This window comes from Leptidea sinapis, chromosome 23 (genome assembly GCF_905404315.1).
Source record: "Leptidea sinapis chromosome 23, ilLepSina1.1, whole genome shotgun sequence".
NCBI lineage: Eukaryota > Metazoa > Arthropoda > Insecta > Lepidoptera > Pieridae > Leptidea > Leptidea sinapis.
Window position 1 is genome coordinate 12247862 of NC_066287.1, and position 20310 is coordinate 12268171.

Genomic DNA, 20310 nt, shown 5'->3' on the forward strand with positions numbered 1-20310 from the left:
ATAACAACACAAATTACAGAACTACGAGGGCTGCACTAAAAGTATCGGGAATGGAATATTTCCACTGTTCCTGTCATATTAAAATCTTTTTAATTCAAAACTCTTTGGTTTTAAAAATCGAATACCATTTATTTATTAAAAAAAAGATTCTCGGTCTTGTCACAAGGTCTTTTCAAACTTGTTTAGTCGTTGATAAAATGGAATTGACTCGAGAAAATTCTAGAGAGATGATTTATTATGACTTTCGAAGTGGTTTAACATAAAAACAGTGTGTTGACCGGATGATTTCTGCATTTGGTGATGAAGCCCCATCCAAAACCACAATTTATCGCTGGTTTGCTGAATTTGAACGTGGACGTGTCAAGCTCAGTGATGATCCCCGTCAAGGTCGTCCAAAAACTGCAGTCACCAAAGAAAACGTTGATGCTGTGCGAAAGCTGATTGAGGAAGATCGACATGTAACATACCGCGAAAAAACTTTAGACATTGGCATGAGTCAAATACAAATAATCTTGCATAAACAATTAGGTGTGAAAAGGTTGTTTTCCCGATGGATACCGCATGCTCTGTGAAGAGCAAAGAGCGGCTCGCGTTACTTGGTGCGTCGGAACTCTTGAAAGATTCCACGCAGGATCCTCAAATGCTGTATAAAACATCGTATCAGGTGACGAATCCTGGATATACGCGTACGAACCCGAAACAAAAAACCAGTCACGAGTTTGGGTGTTCGAAAATGAGTTAAAGCCAACAAAAATTGTTCGTTCACGGAGTGTTGCAAAAAAAATGGTGGCCACGTTTGACTCCAAAACCGGCCATGTTGCGACTATTCCTCTTAAGGGATAGATGATGATGGTTAATGCAGAATGGTATGCTAGCATTTGTTTGCCACAGGTCGTTTCTGAACTCCGTAAAGAGAACTGCAACCACCGCATCATCCTCCATCACGACAATGCGAGTTCTCACACCGCGCACAGAACAAATGAGTTTTTAGAGCAAGAAAACATAGAATTATTGACCATCTGCCGTACAGCCCCGACCTAAGCCCAAATGATTTCTATACTTCCCTAAAATAAAGAATAAATTGCGTGGTCAGAGATTTTCATCACCTGAAGAAGCTGTGGACGCCTACAAAACGGCCATTTTGGAGACCCCAACTTCCGAATGGAATGGTTGCTTCAAGGATTGGTTCCATCGTGTGGAAAAATGTGTCAAATTTCGCGGAGAATACTTCGAAAAGCAATAAATACATTTTTAAATAGTAATGTTGTGTCACTTCCTTGATTCCCGATACTTTTAGTGCAGCCCTCGTATTAACGACAAAAGTCAAAACGTAACAATGAAAATTTCAAAACAAAGCAGTGATTGCACGAAAATATCCGTAGTGACACAACAGGACGAACAGGCATTACGAACCAGCGAGGTCCAAAGATAATGTAATGTGGTCGTGTAGTAGATACATAGGACTGGCCCTAGCTACAACTACGCGCGAAACTAATGCGCATGGTAGTATTCCTGATACTAACTTGAGTCATTTTACGTGCATTGCTGTATTCCAATGCTCGGCGATGCAGATTTTACGTTAGCCGCGATTAGTGTATATTGTCCCACTACATTTTTTGTTTAGTTTAATTGCAATTTACTCTCCGAGTTAATTAATTAATTACAATCTAGGTTTAAGCTGCCTTTACTCTGCATTTACTAAGATGATCACAAACCTTCCGAGAAGTATAGAACTCATTAGCGCACTAGTACTTAAAATAATAATAACTTAAAAGATCTAAATATAATTTACCGACGTAATTAACGGAGTTTTTATGAGCATAAGACAGGAGACCTGCATCGTTCATTCAGGTTTTATGAGACGTCAACAGTCCCGACGATAATGATAAGTTTCCGAAACTCAAAACATGTATTCAAGCACCCTCTAACTACACACATCAAAAGAATCTAAGCAACATGCATGATATTTCAAATTTACCATTTATATTAATTAATTTCTAAGTCTTTATTTACTCAAAGTGCATAGGTATGTAAACTTTTTTGTAATTGATAACATACTGGCTGGTTGTAAAAAAAATCTATTGTTTTGTTCTTTTTTCATAAAATTAAATGAAAAGGAGTTTGTTTGAATTTAAGTGCGTTTTTATTGCTACGTTTAGTCTTGATTTTATAATTTTACCAACCATTTAAATAAAGTTAGCGACAAAATTGAATTGTTAGATTTTCTTTACGTCATGGAGTGACGACATTTGACGGCAAATGAAATGCAAAGAGCTGTAGGGATGTTGCAAGCGGGAAGTAATCAATCTCAGGTATCTCGGCATTTTTGCATTTATATAAGTGTTGTTTGTCGTCTTTGGCAGCGCTACAATAATACAAGGGAACCCGCTGAACAGCATTCAGGCCGTAAAAGGAGTATAACCGCTCCAGAGATTAGTTTGAGGCTACAAAATTCAAGTGGTGTTGATGTAAGTCCCCGAACTCTGCGAAATCGACTGCATGAGTACGGCCTATGAGCTCGACGCCCAATTAGGTGCCCACCGATACGCACGGGAATCGAGCTAGTCGAAATGCATGGTGTAGAGAACGCAGAACATGGACCCAGGAACAATGGGATAAAATTATGTTTTCCGATGAGTCACGATTCGGGCTTAGGCCTGATACAAGAAGACCCAGGTGCATTCAGGAAGTTCATCCATACAGCGGCTCAACAGTTATGGTATGGGCGGGTATTATGAAGAACAGGCGAACTGAGCTCGTTTTTGTAAATGGAAACATGAACGCTGAAAATTACAATGAGGATATTCTCAGACCTTATGTCCATCCATTTGCATAAACCTTTGGCTCCAATTTTACGTTAATGCATGACAGTGCGCGTTCACATACAGCTCGGCGAACCAGTCAATACTTGGCAACGAAGAACGTCCGGGTATTGCCCTGGCCTGCACAATCGCCAGACCTCAACCCCATCGAGTACGCATGGGATATGCTCCAGAGACGTGTTTTGAAGGACTTAGACGGAGTGACAACAACCCAACAGCTGACGGATTTGCTACAATGGCATTGGAAGCGAATACAACAAGATGACAAAAACAGTCTCATTAATTCAATGAATAATCGTTACCGACAAGTTCTGAATAGCAGAGGAAGCCATACTTTGAATTAGATTATCCTATTTTTTCACAATAAATTCATTTTCTTTAGAAATTTCATTTTGTTAAATTTCATTTTGTTAAAAAAATGTTATGAACTTATAAACACAACAGCTGTTATTTTTACATCATAGGATCCCAAATATATTATCTTAAAAATAAAATACAACGTTATAATGTGAAAAACCATCCTAAAATTTTAATTAGTACATGTTGCTTAGACTTTTTTGATGTGTGTATATACAAAAACTATCCAAGCGAGTGTTGGGTAGCAAACGTAGCTTATTATTAGTACAGTAAAAGCTCTATATTCGCGGGGTAAATGTAAATATGTTCCAGGGTGACAAAATAAACTAAATACCTCTAAGTACTTACAATTTGACGATTCTGCTTAAATTTGTAATAATTAATATTATAGGTATTTTATTATATTTATATAATAAACTCGCCGACGATGGTGTCATAGTATCTATACAGCTTGTGCTCACACAAGCTGAGCGTTAAAATTTAACACGCAGTAAGCTGCGTGTTAAATTCTGCTGAAATCTATTCTAATATTACAAAGAGGTATTTTTTGTGAATTCGGTGGCAGGAATCAGGACTTAATCTATTTATTGGTGTTATTAAAATGCAAATTTTATTCATTTTTCACAACATTCAAGTAAATTAGCTTGAATAAATATTCTATATATGCCAGAATAATTTTCACCCAAAAGACCTAATTAGACATGTATGTTCAAACACCAAATAGGTACATTTAATATATATATTGTATACTCTTAGATATTTTAGACGTATTTTCCCAAAAAAAAAATACACTGTGTAGACAAAAACGATAGTGCTAAATCAAACCTGCATAAGGATAATAATATCGCTGAGTATACGCAAATCTCATATGGCCGCATAATATAACCGTTGCCTAGTATCATGTTACAAGATATGAGTTACATCGTTAGCAACAATAGATTCTATGTGCTCTGATCCGGCGCTGAGCTTGTCTTCTCGGAAGTCAGCACTCGCCTGCATAAACATTAACTTCCTTACAAATATAATAAAGTTATTACAAGCTTAAAGTTATACCTGTGAATAAACCAAGAATATACAACATATTTACAAATATACATTTTGCTCACGATTGGTTTATTCGGACGTATAACGTTTCCGGCGTTTATTGGCAAGGCTGCTTGACATTCGGAAAACTGCAGACTTATCATTGTATTAACAGTGTTGTCAGCGACATAATCAACATTTTGCTTTAATTTGAAGTATTTAATAAGGCTTAAGCAGAAATCTGTACGTATCTATAGAGCTTACTTGAACTTTACTTACGTTAAATGTATCTGATTGTAATAAAACGCGAACTTGAATTTTGCATTGGGCTATCGTATCTTAATCTGAGCATAATTTCAGCTGTCAAATGACTATCAAAACGAAATCCAAGATTAAGCTAAGCTAACACTCAGCTAAGTTTAACGTAAGCGGCCGAATTTCACCACCGGACATTACGTGCAGAGTACCACCCGCATCACGTTGACGTCTGGCATTCCACAACCGCGCGTTATGCAAGAAATTTCTTGCCTCGCACAGCCACTTTGTAGAATCAATTACCGGCTGCGGTTTTCCCGAACCGATACGACTTAGTGACCTCCAAGAAAAGAGCATATTCCCACCTTAACACTAGAGTGGTAGCGCGGATGACATATGTCATCCATGCTGATTAAACTTGCGGAATTTTTGGTTTTTTATATGGGAACAACTATCTGGCGCAGAGTTTAGTAATGCCTATGATATGCTTCGTGATATCAGTAACAGCCATATGCTGGAGTGGCTTGGATAAGTCAGGAGAAGTTCGAAATTGTGGGTGGAGGACGCATGTCATCCGCGCATTTATAAAGACTTGGTTTTCTGATCCTAATTTTCAAAATAAAAGAATTTTTTATTACTTTTTTCTTCTGTTATGTAAGTTATTAAATTGGTTTTATATCCAATTAATAAATATAAACTAAGTACTGATAATATTATTATTAATCGTTGTAAGTAAATGGATGACGCCTGTCATAAGCGCGACCACTGTAGGGTTAAAGGCCAGCAACGTATCTCTTGACACCTGATGTTACGGATGTCCACTGGCGGTTGCCTCACCTCTCCCCATGCCGTGAGCCTCTTGCAAAAAAAGCCCTTGCCCCTCTTATATAAGAAAAAAGTAAAGTCGTTGATGAAGTGTAAGTAAAGTAAAGTCAAAACAACGTCTTAATTTATAATAATTAAATCAAAGAAATTTATTTTTCATCACCAAAATAAAGAGGAACTGTTGAATGAACACCAGTGGAATTCAGTACAGTTTGTGTAGTTAAAAATTAATATGATGGTTACATCCTATTTTGAGACACAAAAAATGATTGAATCAGGCGTTATTTTGCGAAAATCCATGAAAATCGTGAAAGACAAATCTTAGCGGAATTAACACTCAAGAAAATTCATAACATTTGGATATTTAACCCAACTCACAATTGTATAATTTTCGACGTACGTTTATAATGTTAAGCGTGTCAAAAGTCGTACGCTACCTATAGCAACCGTGTGTGACGTCATTTGTTGGTCTCACTGGAAGATCAGCGCTGGTTACGTTAGTCATCAGCATACTGATATGTGACTAATGTGTGGCAAACACTTTATAGACATATCATCATATATTACTTTAATTCGTGTGGTTATAATTATAACATGCCTTAAAAAAACGCGTACACCTTTCTAAATGGCCGGCAACGCTCCTGTGATTCCGCTTCTGTCGCAAGCGAGTATTTACAAGGATTCCGTTACGATCTTGCAAGCAGGGGCGTGGATATCATATAGGCAATTAGGCAGTGCCTACCTCGTTATGAACCTAAGTAAATATAGCACTGGTGTTAAGGTTAATTTTGTTTAATTTGGTTCTGTTATATTATACCCAAACTTCATTTAACACCTACGGTAGGCAATCTTTTCATATTCCAAAGCTCAACTTCGACTAGTTAGATCCACAGTGCCTATCTTAGTAGAAAACAGTGCACGCTCCTACAAGAGAATGTGGGCGGCGGTGATTACTTAACATCACACCTGTTGGGTCACCACCCGTTCGGGCTTTAATATAATTTTACCAGTGCACTTTGAATTACGCTCTCAAACACTGGTTATCCACGGTGGTGGATTATGACGTCACGCTTCAGAGACCAATGACAACGAGTAATAAACTCTATGTTCAAGTGACGCTCCGATTATTACTAAGCCGTGACGACATAACGTCGAAGTTATATTTATTTGGAACGTTATTTTACCGAGAAGCTTTTCATTCCCAATAATATCAAAACTTAGTCGTTTTTCAGGATCTTATCATCATGTATTTTTATATGTCACTATGCCCATTGCCATAAACTGTTGTGAAGTCAATGATCAGTCAAAGTCAAAGTCAGTGATGATCGCCGTCCACGCGCCAGGTACTCTTGTACATTCTCTCTCATATTGATGTAAAGTTACGCCAAGTTAAAAATTACTTTAAGATTAAAAAGTTTTAAATTCTCGCAGACAGAGTATGGATTCGATAGTCCGACCACCAGTACTATCTGTAAAGGTACACAATACTGTATATTATTTAATGGTGAGGGTAGTTCAGTAAATGTCATTGGCCGGTAACTGGATGTACGTACGAGTACAATCGTTAATTAAAACAATGTTAGTTGTAACAAAGCGTCGAGATTTACAATCGGCAATGTACAAAACAAACGATGCTCGCGTGTGCACGACTCATTCAGGACTCTCTATTGAAATAACTGCAGCGTCAAGTCGACCGCGGTTATCATTGTTACTGTGATTGAATTTGCTTCCAGATACTTATATTAACGATTTTCTATAGCTCTTACTAGGACACGTCTCTTATGAATGATAAGTTGTATAGTACTCATTGATACAATCAAGTCATCTACGGTCGTCTTGACTCTTTGGTGTTACGTAGAGATGTGAGTAATCTCTACATCTTCTACCGCATATATCATGGGGAGTGCTCAGAGGAGTTGTTCGGGTTGATACCAGCAGCCGAATCCCACCACCGGTTATCACGTCATAATGTGTAATTCCAACCGCATCGTGTTTACATCTGGCATTCCACAACCAGGCGTTTTAGGCGGAACTTCTTGCCTCGCACAGCTACTTTGTGGAATCAATTACCGGCTGCTGGATACGAATTTGGGACCTTCAATAATAAAGGATCCCACCTTTAGCCCGGCAACGCATCTCTAGAGCCCTGGTGTTGCGGATGTCTGCCATGGGATCTCGTGAGTCTCATGCCCGTTTGCCCCTCTATTTAAAAAAGTAAACTATCGCCAATGTATCAGTAGGTAGAACCGTTGACTTTCACCATGGTTCCCCGGTATGATCCTCGCCCGCTTTAGCATTCATATTCACGTTTATATATATATATATACATATAACATGATACTTTATGCTAATTGTTGTATCATTTTCATTTCCAAATAAAAAGTATTACATAAAGCAAACTAATCATATTTAATGTTTGCATCTACTGGGATTCAAATCAAGATCTCTAGTTCAAGGATCTCAGGCTCATTAAACTTAATATTTAAATGGGTTTTCAAATAAGATTGTTTCGATGATGCAAAGTGGAGAATATTGATCCATAGTTGTATCAAGCACGTAAATGGAGTCTTGCTTGCTTCGAACACAGCAACTATAACTATTTACAGACGAGAGTTTGTTGTTTCATTATTACGGCGCGCATCAAAGCTTAGTGCGAGCTTAAATCTAGATCAGTTGATTGACATTTAGCTGAAGCGCAAACGGGCAATTGTATTGTAGGGCGGGAATGAGGAAATGAATACTTGTGTGAAGTTTCTGTGGCCCTGGTCTTGCTATAATACAATATATTAACATTAAACTGTGAAAAATATTTTTATATAACACTTTTTAAATGATTAAAGCGCGTGTATTTGTAACTGGGTTTTTATATTAATTAAACCCCAAAACTACATATACCATTGAAAAAGAAGCGAACACTGTCAGTAAATTTTCCCAAAAACCATCTGTCTACACTCTACAGCAAATATACCACCTCCGAGTCAACAAAATATGGCGCTAAAGTTCATAATGACAACTATAACTAATACTATCTCGACTTCTGTCAAACGTGTCCCCCTGAAAACGTGCTTTGAAAAGGTCACGAAACGTCGGCTTAACTAAAATAATAATAAAAATGTAACTAAGCAAAATTTTATGTAAAAACACAGTTATAGTTACACACGTTTTAATCATTTAAGAAGTGTTTTATTTAAATGTTTAATACCTACTCGCGTTAATCAATGAAAGCAGTAGGCTATGATGAAATTCTCACAAAAATTATTAAAATATGCAAAGATGAACTAGTACCAGTTATAACATAGTTAAACTGGTGAATTCCCAGACGCACTAAAATTATCGGTGGTCAAGCCACTACATAAAAAAGACGATAAAAAAAACTTAATAACTCCCGCCCAATTGCACTCGTATCTATTTTTTCAAAAGTCTTTGAGAAAGCAATGTATGGCCGTTTAACATTTTTTTTTTACAAAAAATAATATAATAAACAAGCAACAATTTGGCTTTCAAAAAAACAAGTCGACAACATTAGCTGCATTTAAACTGGTTAACAAAATAGCAGAAAATATAGATTCAAAAAAACCAACGTGTGTAATATTTTTTGATATGAGCAAGGCTTTTGACTTCGTATCACACACCATCTTGTTGGATAAGTTGGAGCAAAATGGCATTAGAGGACCAGCTCTTAACTGGATGGAGTCTTACTTAAAAGACCGTAAGCAATGTGTGGAGATCAATTCTATCGACGAAAAGGCTACCATAATTGCCCAACAATCAAACTTAAAATTAAACAGATTTGGTGTTCCGCAAGGAAGCGTCCTTGGACCATTATTATTTTCAATTTATATTAATGACCTGCCTAGTGTGACAAAAAATGACTGTTATTTATTCGCCGATGACATATCAATAATTATGATATGTAATAATAAAAATGTGATTGATATTTATGAAAGTGAAATTAACAATGAAATTAATACAGTGATAAATTGGCTAGAGGATAATAATCTTCAAGTTAATATTAAAAAAACCTCATTTATGCAAATTACTTTAAGTAACCGCTCTAATAACTATAAACTTGAGATAAATTATACAAATACCCAAATAGAAGAAGTTCTGCATGTTAAATTTTTAGGAGTACTTCTAGATAAAAATCTAAAATGGAAAGAGCATGTAGACATGGTATGCCAAAAAATTTACAGATATGTTTATGTGTTATATAGATTGCGTAAAACGGCTTTACCAAGTACAGTCCTGGCAGGTTATCATGGTTATGTCGCATCAGTACTTCGATATGGACTCATCTTGTGGGGAAACTCTAGCGAGGCTAATAGGGCTTTCATAGCCCAAAAGAGATGCTTAAGAGCTATGACAGGAGCTTTTTACTTAGATTCGTGTGAACCGCTGTTTAAAGAATTACGTATTCTTCCATTTCCCTGTATTTATATATACGAAATATGTATCTTTGTCAAAGAACATGACCATTTATTTACAAAAGCAAGAGATATTTATCCGAGAAATACAAGAAACGGTGACAGACTGGTGATTGCACACAAATATCATAATGCATCCTACGGAAAATGTAGCTATGTCATGTGTTTAAAAATATTTAATAAACTCCCTCCAAGCTTACGCGTATTACCCGTCCAACAATTTAAAAAGGATCTTTTTACATGGCTTATAGATAAATGTTTTTATTCCATAAATGAAATGTTGACACATTAGGTTAAATTAAATTGACTTTAAAATATATATATTTTAATTCTAGTCTTTAAATAATGATACTTAAAAATAATTATTATAATTTAAATTGACCTAAGTGCTTAAAATATAGAGTTTGTTAATGTTAATTATAATAATAACTAGAATTTTGTTAATAATAATTTTGCATGCCAGAAATGGCCGATCACATTGATACATTAAAACTATTTACACCCATTGTTACATGTTTTCTAGCAAAATAACAGATTTATTTATTTATTTATAAAATACTTAAAGAAACAAATACTTTCAGAATGAACTGGATTAACACATACACACACACGTGGTTAAAGTATGAAAGATTATTCGCGATGGATGGTGCTTGACTTTGGGATCACATGATGTTAAGTGTTGAAAGGGTCTTAAAATTTCCGGAATAGATGAAGCGGAAGAAGTAGTAGGTACGTACGTACTCTTATGCAGAAACTGGAGGTCACCAATCGAGCTATGGAGAAAACTATATATTTTTTCTTTTTTATGCACAGCCACCATCATCTTTCGGGCGCTGTTTTCTGGAACCGATATGACATAATCAAATCAAATCAAATCATCTTTATTTGCAAGATAAGGTAATAATATGTTGTTGGCTTATAATTAACAAGTGCTCTTATCCTAACCCACAAGGCATGCAAACTTATAGATCGTTCACGTTTTAATTTCTGTAACAATTATAATATATTGTACTATACTAAAACAAGATATACATCCCAAGCAAACTTAGATTGACATCAATCATACAATATTTATTATTTCATAGGCTTATTAAGTTTAATTTATAATATAATGTCATTAGCTATACAATGATATTAAGTTCAGTCGAAGTTAATTTTTATTATTTACTATTTTATCGTCAAGAAAATCTTTTAATGAGTAGTATGCTTTTTTTATTAAGTAAGATTTGAGAGACTTTTTAAAGTAGAATATATTTTCGCGCTTAATATTGTCAGGTAATTTGTTGTAAATTGTTGGTCCCATGCAAAAGATGCTGTTTCGATACAACTCTGTTCTGGACTTCAAAGGTCGTAATTTGTTGTCGTTTCGTTTTGAAATTAGCGTTTCATATTTATTGATATTATTCTTTACCATAACTGCTACTTCATAAATTTATATTGATGGCATGCTAAGAATATTTAATTTAATATAGTGAGGTTTACATGATTCGGTTGCTTTTAGTGAGCAGACAGATCTGATACATTTCTTTTGAGCTTTGAATACTTCATAAATCCCTGGAGCATTACCCCAGAATAGTATCCCATACCTCAGGGTGTTGTCTACATAGGGACCTTTAAGTCTCCACTTGCCCATTCGCGTTCGCTACTATAACAAAATTATTCAGCCAGAGACAAAATAAATTGGTCTGGATAACGAAATGAGACACATAATGGAATATGGAGATGCGTTAATATAGGTAATTTGATGTAATGATATATTATTGGTTTTACTCTTAAATCATTTCTACATCTAGATATAGGTACTGTGACAGCTGTGAAATTATCAACTGTGAAAAAATTGAGGTTGCAGTTACCTCTATTTTGATCATTGCACGCACACTAACACAAAGTGACACACCAATCGCCAGTGTAAGACGTAGCTTGTCACGCACACTAAAGTAATAAGCCTGGCCTGTTTTTATCGGTTGTCTAGCAGAAGATGCTCTACCTAGACAAAAAAATTATCTAAGGTTCGAGTCATCTCATGTTGTAGCTTTAGAAAAGTAGTAGTCTGTGGTTTGAAGATAGGATTCACCTTACTCAGTGTGGTGTCAAGTGTATACTGTTTGCTAGCACTTACTAAGCCCCCCAAAAAATTTTTTTTTCTATTTTTGAATTTTCAATATCGCATATCGTTAGTTCGTAGTTTGTTCTTAATTGTTCGCTATAAATAACTGTTTGTTCTTTTTTTTGTTGATTTAAAAACAATTAATTAAAAACATATCCTTTAGTTTTTTTTTTTTATGGAATAGGAGGACAAACGAGCGTACGGGTCACCTGTTGTTAAGTGATTAGTTAGTTAGCCCCCACCCCCTGTTAATGGGGGGAAACGCCTACTATTTGGTTCTGGCACTCGCCGGCGCTGCCGCGGCACGCTACGCTCGGCTCGTGCGTTGTTTTAACTGTTCTAACATAACCTAACCTAACCAATTTTAATGAATTGCATTTTTTTTAAATAAATAGATCGAGAATAAACAATTGTTTATAAAGAACAATCAAGAACAAATGGCGAACTAACGATGTTATAAAAAAAAAAAAAAATAAAAAAAATCTGGGGGGCTAACTTTTTTGAGCTGAATAAACAACTACTTATCCAATTAATGAATTTGGTTGTATTCATTAATTACGTACTAATAATCCAGATATATAACACAAAGTAACTTTGATTTTTTTAATAAGACGGGGCAAACGTTCAAGAGGCTCACGTGATGGAACGTGGTGAGATGGTGATCCAACACCACCGCAATAACAGGGGTCAAGCGATCCGTTGCCGGCATGAGTTGGGAGTAGGTATATATCTAATCTTTTGATGTTTATATCATACCGAGTATGTTAATTTTTCGGAATATTAATGAATATTTCATTATTCGCCTACATTTTTAAATGAAATTTCTGCGCTATCGTTTCCAATTTTGCAGCTATTTTCATTTTTACTTGTTTTCTTCTGTAAATGATTACTAACGGATGCTAATTTCTAATTAAATTGCCCAGAAAACTTTACAAAACACTTAACAATAGCCTATTGCTACACATACCGATTGACAAACTCGTCTTCGTCCAAAAACAGACACCCCAAACGACAATAGAGCACGCATTAATTATAATATTAATTATATTATCTTTCACTACACCACCAAGGCCACATTGATCAGTACTTGGTGGAGAAGACAAGGTTCCGGTCCAAGTGACGCGTCACGCAGTAGACTTTAACTCTTTTGTTGTTCGCATCCCGACATTACATAATATATCCTACCTTCCTAGTCGTGAAGCTGTGGCCGAAGTCGTGATCCACAAGTATCGGGGACGACGTCGACCGCTCCAAGTTACCGAACCGCAACTCACATTGCCGCGAAAAAGTGGCTTTTATTTAAGTTATATAAATATATATGTTAGACAATAAGGTATTTATGGTATGGGCCTTGTAGCCTAAATTAAATGATTTATTATTATTATAATTCTAAGCTATTAGTAACTTTAAATTACGCTCGCAGCCATTAGAACTAAAGAACGAACAATGCATATAAATGGAGAACTCATAGCCGGTCACGAGGCACATTTCTCATTAACATAAAACATCGGGAGTGCGTGGAGAGCTTATATTTAAACACATTGGATGCGAACAGAGGCGTGATGTTTATCGTTAATGGGCAATGCTGAAGCCAATATGGAACCTGCATGACTGCTATCCTTAAATGGAGAGGTTTGTTAGCTAATGTTAACTGCATGATAGCTTGCTTGAATTGTTTTATATTTGGTTACGACACACTGGTGGTTTTGAAAGGCCAAGTGCTTGAGACCCACTTGAATTTATATCAAAAAATACGACCAAAGAGTAATAATAATAATAGTTTGCGCGTTAATCACTAAAAACACGCCATTTGTCGTATCACAGCTCTTTGACAACCCTGCCCTGAAAGGCCTCCTAGATCGGAATTATGAGTCCCGAAATATCAAGCGATTGCCAATTCCTCAAAAACCAAAGTCATTTGGAAGGCAAAATCAAAATAGCTTCGAAGAAACTGGATGTCATAAATCTGGATGGATGTCTAAAAACTGCTTATATTCATTAGACGAATATTTTCAACTAAAAACTTGACTATATACTATATAATACTGCTACTAATCTTTTGTTAAATTTATATTATTGTAACTAATGATTTAGAAATGTATTTTATAAAATTTGCACGTCATAAATGTGGCAAACTTCTACTTTATAATATTTGTGTAACATCAATCTAACATGTTTATGCAAATAAAAACTTTGACTTTGACTTTGAGCACGGCAATACTTCAAGTCGGCCCACATTGAAGCGCTCTTAAAAGCGCAAGACCGGCTACATATGGAGTATTGCTGTCATCTCTGGTCTGGCGCACCTCAGTATAAGCTCGAACCATTTGTGCGTGTGCAACGCAGAGCTGCTATAATTGTAGGAGACTCAGTGCTCTGTGAATGGCTAGATAAACAGGGATTGTCTAGACCATAGTATCTCAACCTTATTTTGCTCACCGCCCACTTTGAGAATAAATTTTTTTCTAGAGTATTTTCGTGTATTTTGTTGCCTTTTTAGACTATATTTTTGAATCTAGCCACGCCCCATCTGCGCCATCTCAATGCCCCCTAATTTTCTCTGGGTCTTCTACTACTACGATCGCGCATGGTATTTTGTTACTACGCCATTAACATCCTTTTAAGACGTCTAACAAAAAAAACACGATTATAAAAGAAAAACGAGTACTTTTCAAGTAATAAAAAAATGCATTTTATCCTAAAAAATGCGCCTATTTGAAGATATTTTCAAAATACTCTTTTTATCGGTATTTAAGAATAAAACCCGTAAATAGCCAAGTGACCTGTTGTTAAGTGATCACCGCCGCCTATACTCTCTTGCAACACCAGAGGAATCACAGGAGCGTTGCCGGCCTTTAAGGAAGGTGTACGCGCTTTTTTTGAAGTTACCCATGTCGTATCGTCCCGGAAACACCACACAAGGAAGTTCATTCCACAGCTTTGTAGTACCTGGAAGAAAGCTCCTTGTAAACCGCACTGTGGAGGACCGCCACACATCCAGATAGTGAGGATGATATCCTAACTTGTGGCGTGTCGTGCGAAGGTGGAATTCGGCGGCAGGAATTAGGTAAAACAGCTCTTCGGAACACTCCCCGTGATAAATGCGGTAGAAGACACACAATGAAGCGACGTCTCTACGCAACGCCAAGTGATCCAGCCGTTCACAGAGTACTGGGTCCCCGACAATTCGCGCTGCTCTGCGTTGCACGCGGTCAAATGGATCGAGCTGATACTGGGGTGCGCCAGACCAGAGATGACAGCAATTCTCCATGTGTGGCCGGACCTGCGCTTTGTACAGCGCTAGAATGTGGGCCGGCTTGAAGTATTGCCGTGCTCTATTAATGACGCCCAGTTTCTTTGAAGCCAATTTGGCTTTGCCCTCCAGATGGACACGGAATTGGCAATCGCTCGAGATTTCGAGACCCAGTATTCCGATACTAGGCGAGGCTTTTAGGGAAGTGTTGTCGAAGAGCGGTGATGCGACAAATGGGGTTTTTTAGTGGTAAACGCGCAAACTTGAGTCTTCTGGGGGTTAAATTGGACAAGGTTCAATTTACCCCATTCCGCGACCTTCTCAAGAGAGGACTCGATAGAAGACACAAGTTTCTCCCGGCACTGGTCGACGATTTCCCGAGAGAGACGTGCATGGCCCGTGTATACGGCAACATATCAACATATCATTGATATGCAGAAGAAACAGCGTAGGAGATAGCACACAGCCTTGGGGCACTCCAGCATTCACGGGCTTCGGGTTCGAGCAATGTCCGTCGACAACGACCTGTATGCTGCGCCCAGTGAGGAAGCTGGAGGTCCACTTGCACAAGCTCTCGGGAAGCCCAAATGATGGAAGTTTAGAGAGGAGCGCCTTCTCGAGCGACGAGTCTGGCCCGATTGTGCTGACGACAAAAGACGGCTGCGTGACTCTCCCACTTGTTACTTACTCACACTATTAGTAGTTTACGTTTATTAAAAAAAAAAAAAAACTTTTTAGTTTACAAGACAACAGATGTGAGTAATACTCCATATGTGGTCAGTCCTGCACCCTGGAGGGGTCGAATGTCATCTACAATCTATCTTCATCAACAATGCATGTTGGAGGCATCCAAAATATTGATATGTTCTGCATGAATCTGTTTAGGAGATAATGATAACACACAGCCTTGGGGAAACAGCATTCACTATAATATAACTATTTAAATATGCATTATAACAAGTACACATAATGACAGTGTGTCATTATTCTACTCGGAAATAGGGCACTTTGAATGAAACTTGTAAAAACCCAGTCTTCACTCATATCGAGATAGAACACTTGATAACCAATTGCCCTCAATATAATATATATATAATTCTCGTGTCACAATGTTAGTTACCTTACTCGTCCGAAAAGGCTTTACTGATTTTTACCAAATTTTATATGCATATTCAGTAGGTCTGAGAATCGGCTACTATCTATTATGAGTTGTTCACCATTATTTTTTAATTTTTGAACAAAATTTTTTACTTTTATTTTATTATGATTCAACATTAAAAAATATGCACAAATTAAAATTTTCATCCGTCTAAGATCCATACCTATTTTTGGATCGCGATTTTATTGTTCCATGCACAGATACGCAATAGAGTTTCAAGATGACAATCAAATATAATGATTATTGTAGTACGATATCTTTGGTTGGTCTAAGAATCGGTTGCATCTATTTTTTATACCCCAAAAATGTTAACTATTGAATTTTTAAAAAAAAATATTTATATGGTAATACAACATTTGCTGGTTCAGCTAGTAATATATACATATACTAGCTGAACAAGCAAATGTTGTATTGCCGATATTAAAATCGCGATACAAAAGTAAATGTTGATCGTAGATGGGTGAAAATTTTAAGTTGTATGTATTTTTTAATGCAGACTCATAATCAAACAAAATTAAAAAAAAATGTCAAAAAAATAAAATAAAAAATTCGTGTGGACCACCCTTAACATTTAGGGGGATGAAAAATAGATGTTGTCTGATTCTCAGACCTACCCAATATGCATTCAAAATTTCATGAGAATAAGTCAAGCCATTTTGGAGGAGTTCAATGTTTAACACCATGACATGAGAATTGTATATATTAGATATAATATACAACTCATTCAGGGTTATAAATTCCTAACAGAGGAACAATTTGTACTTTTAAATTCAGACATTTGAATCTAATAAAATTACCAGTAATGCATCCTAAGTAATCAAAGTAAGTTTATGATTAATACCTATACATTAAATAAAATTATCAGTGAAGTATATCCTAACCATTACTTGTGGCTAGAGTACATTAAAATAAAAGCTTGTGTCACAATTTAACAGATATATAAATACATTTATATGATACTTTGCGTTTCTTACTTCTTACTAACCTCAGCAATTATATATAAATGAAATAGGTTGTAACAACACTTTAATTATTTTCCTAATATGGATTGATAGACTTTTTGTTATTATGTATATGACACTTTTTTTGTATTCCAAACATCCCTCAGCCATTCCTATCTAATGTCCCAAACAATAATAATGGAATTTCAATTGTGATAAAATTATTAGTAAATCTTTAAGTAGGAGGATGATTGTAGTCTTAAATGCTTTTCTTCTTAAAAAGGTTTTTTAAAAATCAAATATGAAAATAATTTTCTAGGTCTGCCAAGCAATTTAATCAGAAGAATTTACAAAGATTATTTAAGGATGAGATGTTGATTTAATTTCTATCCCATTAGCAAAACAAAAATATGTCATATTAAAATTAATACCTTTGATTTTAACACAAACATATAGTTTCAGATTTACTAGAAGAAGAAATGTAAAATATTTATCACTGAAAATATCTAGGAATTTCAATACAAATTCATAAAAAACACCCACAGGTTGTAATGACTAATTCCATTTAAGTATTAATTATTTTATAACACTGTTGATCAGATCAGCTCATTGTGATAAATAACTAACAATTGACAATTTAAAAAGTTGAGAACTGGTCTCATTTTGTTGGTTTCATATTTTTGTGGGGAGTGATTTAACATGAAATACTTTATAGTATGCTGTTCAGTAAAATCAAACAGGTTCAGTTCTTCTCCCATTATACCTGAAACTCTATATAAGTATAAATACTAAGGTATTGTTTACAAACTGTAGAAATGACATTAGTTACCTCTGCAAGGATTTGATATGAAAAAAATCATTGGTTATGAGAACTAACTTTATTTTTGTCTATTACTTAATTTATAATATTACATACCTGGTCTGGGCAAAAATATCCAAATGCGACCATCCCAAACAGAGATAGTAACAAACAAAACAGAATCACTTTGCGAAGCTTGGATCTTGGCTCCATTTTTTTAATTTCGTACACACCACTAGGCAGTAAAATTGCAAAATCACTACCTACTTGCACTGATACACTTTTTTGCATTTCGGCCGGATGCATGTCTCATTTTAAAAACAATACTTGTTTCGCTCCTCACCCTTAGTAAGTTTTTTAAATCACTAGTTCAGTACATAAACTAATTACTAAGTAGGATATAATTTATTTTCATATTTCAGATAATAATCTTAAATTGCGATACGATAACAATGATAAGAAGGTCTAAAATAATAGGATAAGAAGACGTTTGCACACCTCCGAGCCCCGAACCTTAATGTCAACCCAGTGAAATCCACAGGGCATGTGGAAAATAATACGCTGGGGCAAATAGTAAGAACCATTTCACTTCACTACTGCGTTTGTATTCAATTCAATTTTCAGTATATTTACTTTAACAACAATCACAGATTTATTAATACTTTGAAAGTTAAAAATAATTAACAAATAACAAACCCACTTCCTAAAAACATTTCAAATTACCTTAAGTCTAAACTAAACAAAACATGAAATGAAATGTCAATTGTCAATACGATACTGTCAAATTAGAATTTGTATTGGCAGCGAGTGTCAAAGTCAAACTCAAAAACCACCAATACAAGATCAATACCTTCACGATTTTTTTAAGCTATTGCATAGCTTCTATCGCGGCCTTGAGCGTGGAGACCAATTAATCTAGAAATTCCGTAACGAAAATAACCTAAGACCCCACTTACTAGATCTATATAGATATTTCGCCACGGTCATTACAGTTGCCGTGGAACAGCGGTTATCACTTAGCTTTTTGTACAGAAGGTCCCAGGTTTGAGCCTGGGGTAGGTCTTGATTTTTTTTTAATTTCTTTATTTGTTTATCACATTTTTTAATTTTTTGTTATTATTAACATTTCTCCGAATCCAAAACTGGACGAGGTAGAGCATTTTATTCATCGCACTTTACTGGGTACGCACAGTACACTTAAGAAGGGTCGAAAATACTTGGTACAAATGGTAATAAATTTAAACTTATTTTGGCTGGAGATTTCAACATCAACTTCGCTGATAAAAAATCAGAGCGGTTGACAACTTTTCGAAAAAATTTAATTTGAAAATGAATAATGATCCACAAGAATACACAACAAAATATTGGACCACCATTGACGCGGTATTTTCCAGATATTTAGAAGATATCAAGTCTGAAACTTATGTTTCTTATTTCAGTTACCATAAATCTATAGTTTCAATGATAAATATTCCTGAATAACCTACATGTATTGTAAGATAATAAAAATATTTTGAACAATATAAACTTCTCATTTATTTAATAAAAGAAAAAAATTGTTTTCTTATCGGTCACCACGCTCAAAAAGTGTAACATGAATTAATATCAAAGAAAAAAAACAAAGGAAAAAAATACTGCATAAATAAAATAAATAAATAATTATAATTGCGTTGATAAAAAATGCTATGCAATAGCTTTACCGCGGCGGTCCCCGAGTGCCACACGTCTTTTTTTTTTATTTGCGCTCCACAGTATGCACATTCAGCGGAAAAACGGGAACAGTAGTTACAGGAAAAAGGAAAAGGATAAACAGAATTTGACAATTATTAACATGACAATCAATTCACCAATTATCCGCAAACGGACAGCCTCACTGATGCGTAGGGTTCGTGCGAGTACTAACAATATCCTGATGGTTATAGGTAATAAACCAGAATGTTCTGTTCTGAGACACTGGGTTAAATGATTCTTATTTTTTATTTTATTACATCAAATTAGTAGAAAATATAATATTATGTACGTATGAGTAGTAAAACTTTAATTTCTCTCTGTTTCTTATTCTAAGCTTAATAAAAATATATATAAATATATATATAGCATAATAAAAATTTAATATGGTAAAATTTAATTAGATATATTGTACAGATATAAATATTCCATGTTGATAAAAATTATAGATATAGGAATTATTTCTCTTGATATATACTTAAATGAAAATATACAAAAGACCTATGGGGCCATTCGACTAATATTGTAAAATACATACTTGACATTATAGCACCTGAATTACCAATAATATTTAATGAATGCATAGATGAGGTGTGGTGAGGGTGTGTTCCCTGACC

At 35.4% G+C, this 20310-nt stretch overlaps 2 protein-coding genes across 2 annotated transcripts in view; both read right to left on the bottom strand.

Moving 5' to 3' along the window:
- Positions 1-18700, bottom strand: part of LOC126971118 (heparan-sulfate 6-O-sulfotransferase 2) — a 140162-nt gene extending 121462 nt beyond the window's left edge. The window contains exon 1 of the mRNA XM_050817272.1: positions 18083-18700. Within this exon, the coding sequence (XP_050673229.1) occupies positions 18083-18271 (189 nt within the window). The 5' untranslated portion in view covers positions 18272-18700. The remainder of the gene's footprint in view (positions 1-18082) is intronic.
- Positions 1-20310, bottom strand: part of LOC126971109 (myotubularin-related protein 9) — a 339153-nt gene that overhangs the window by 121462 nt on the left and 197381 nt on the right. The gene's annotated exons all lie outside the window — the stretch shown is intronic.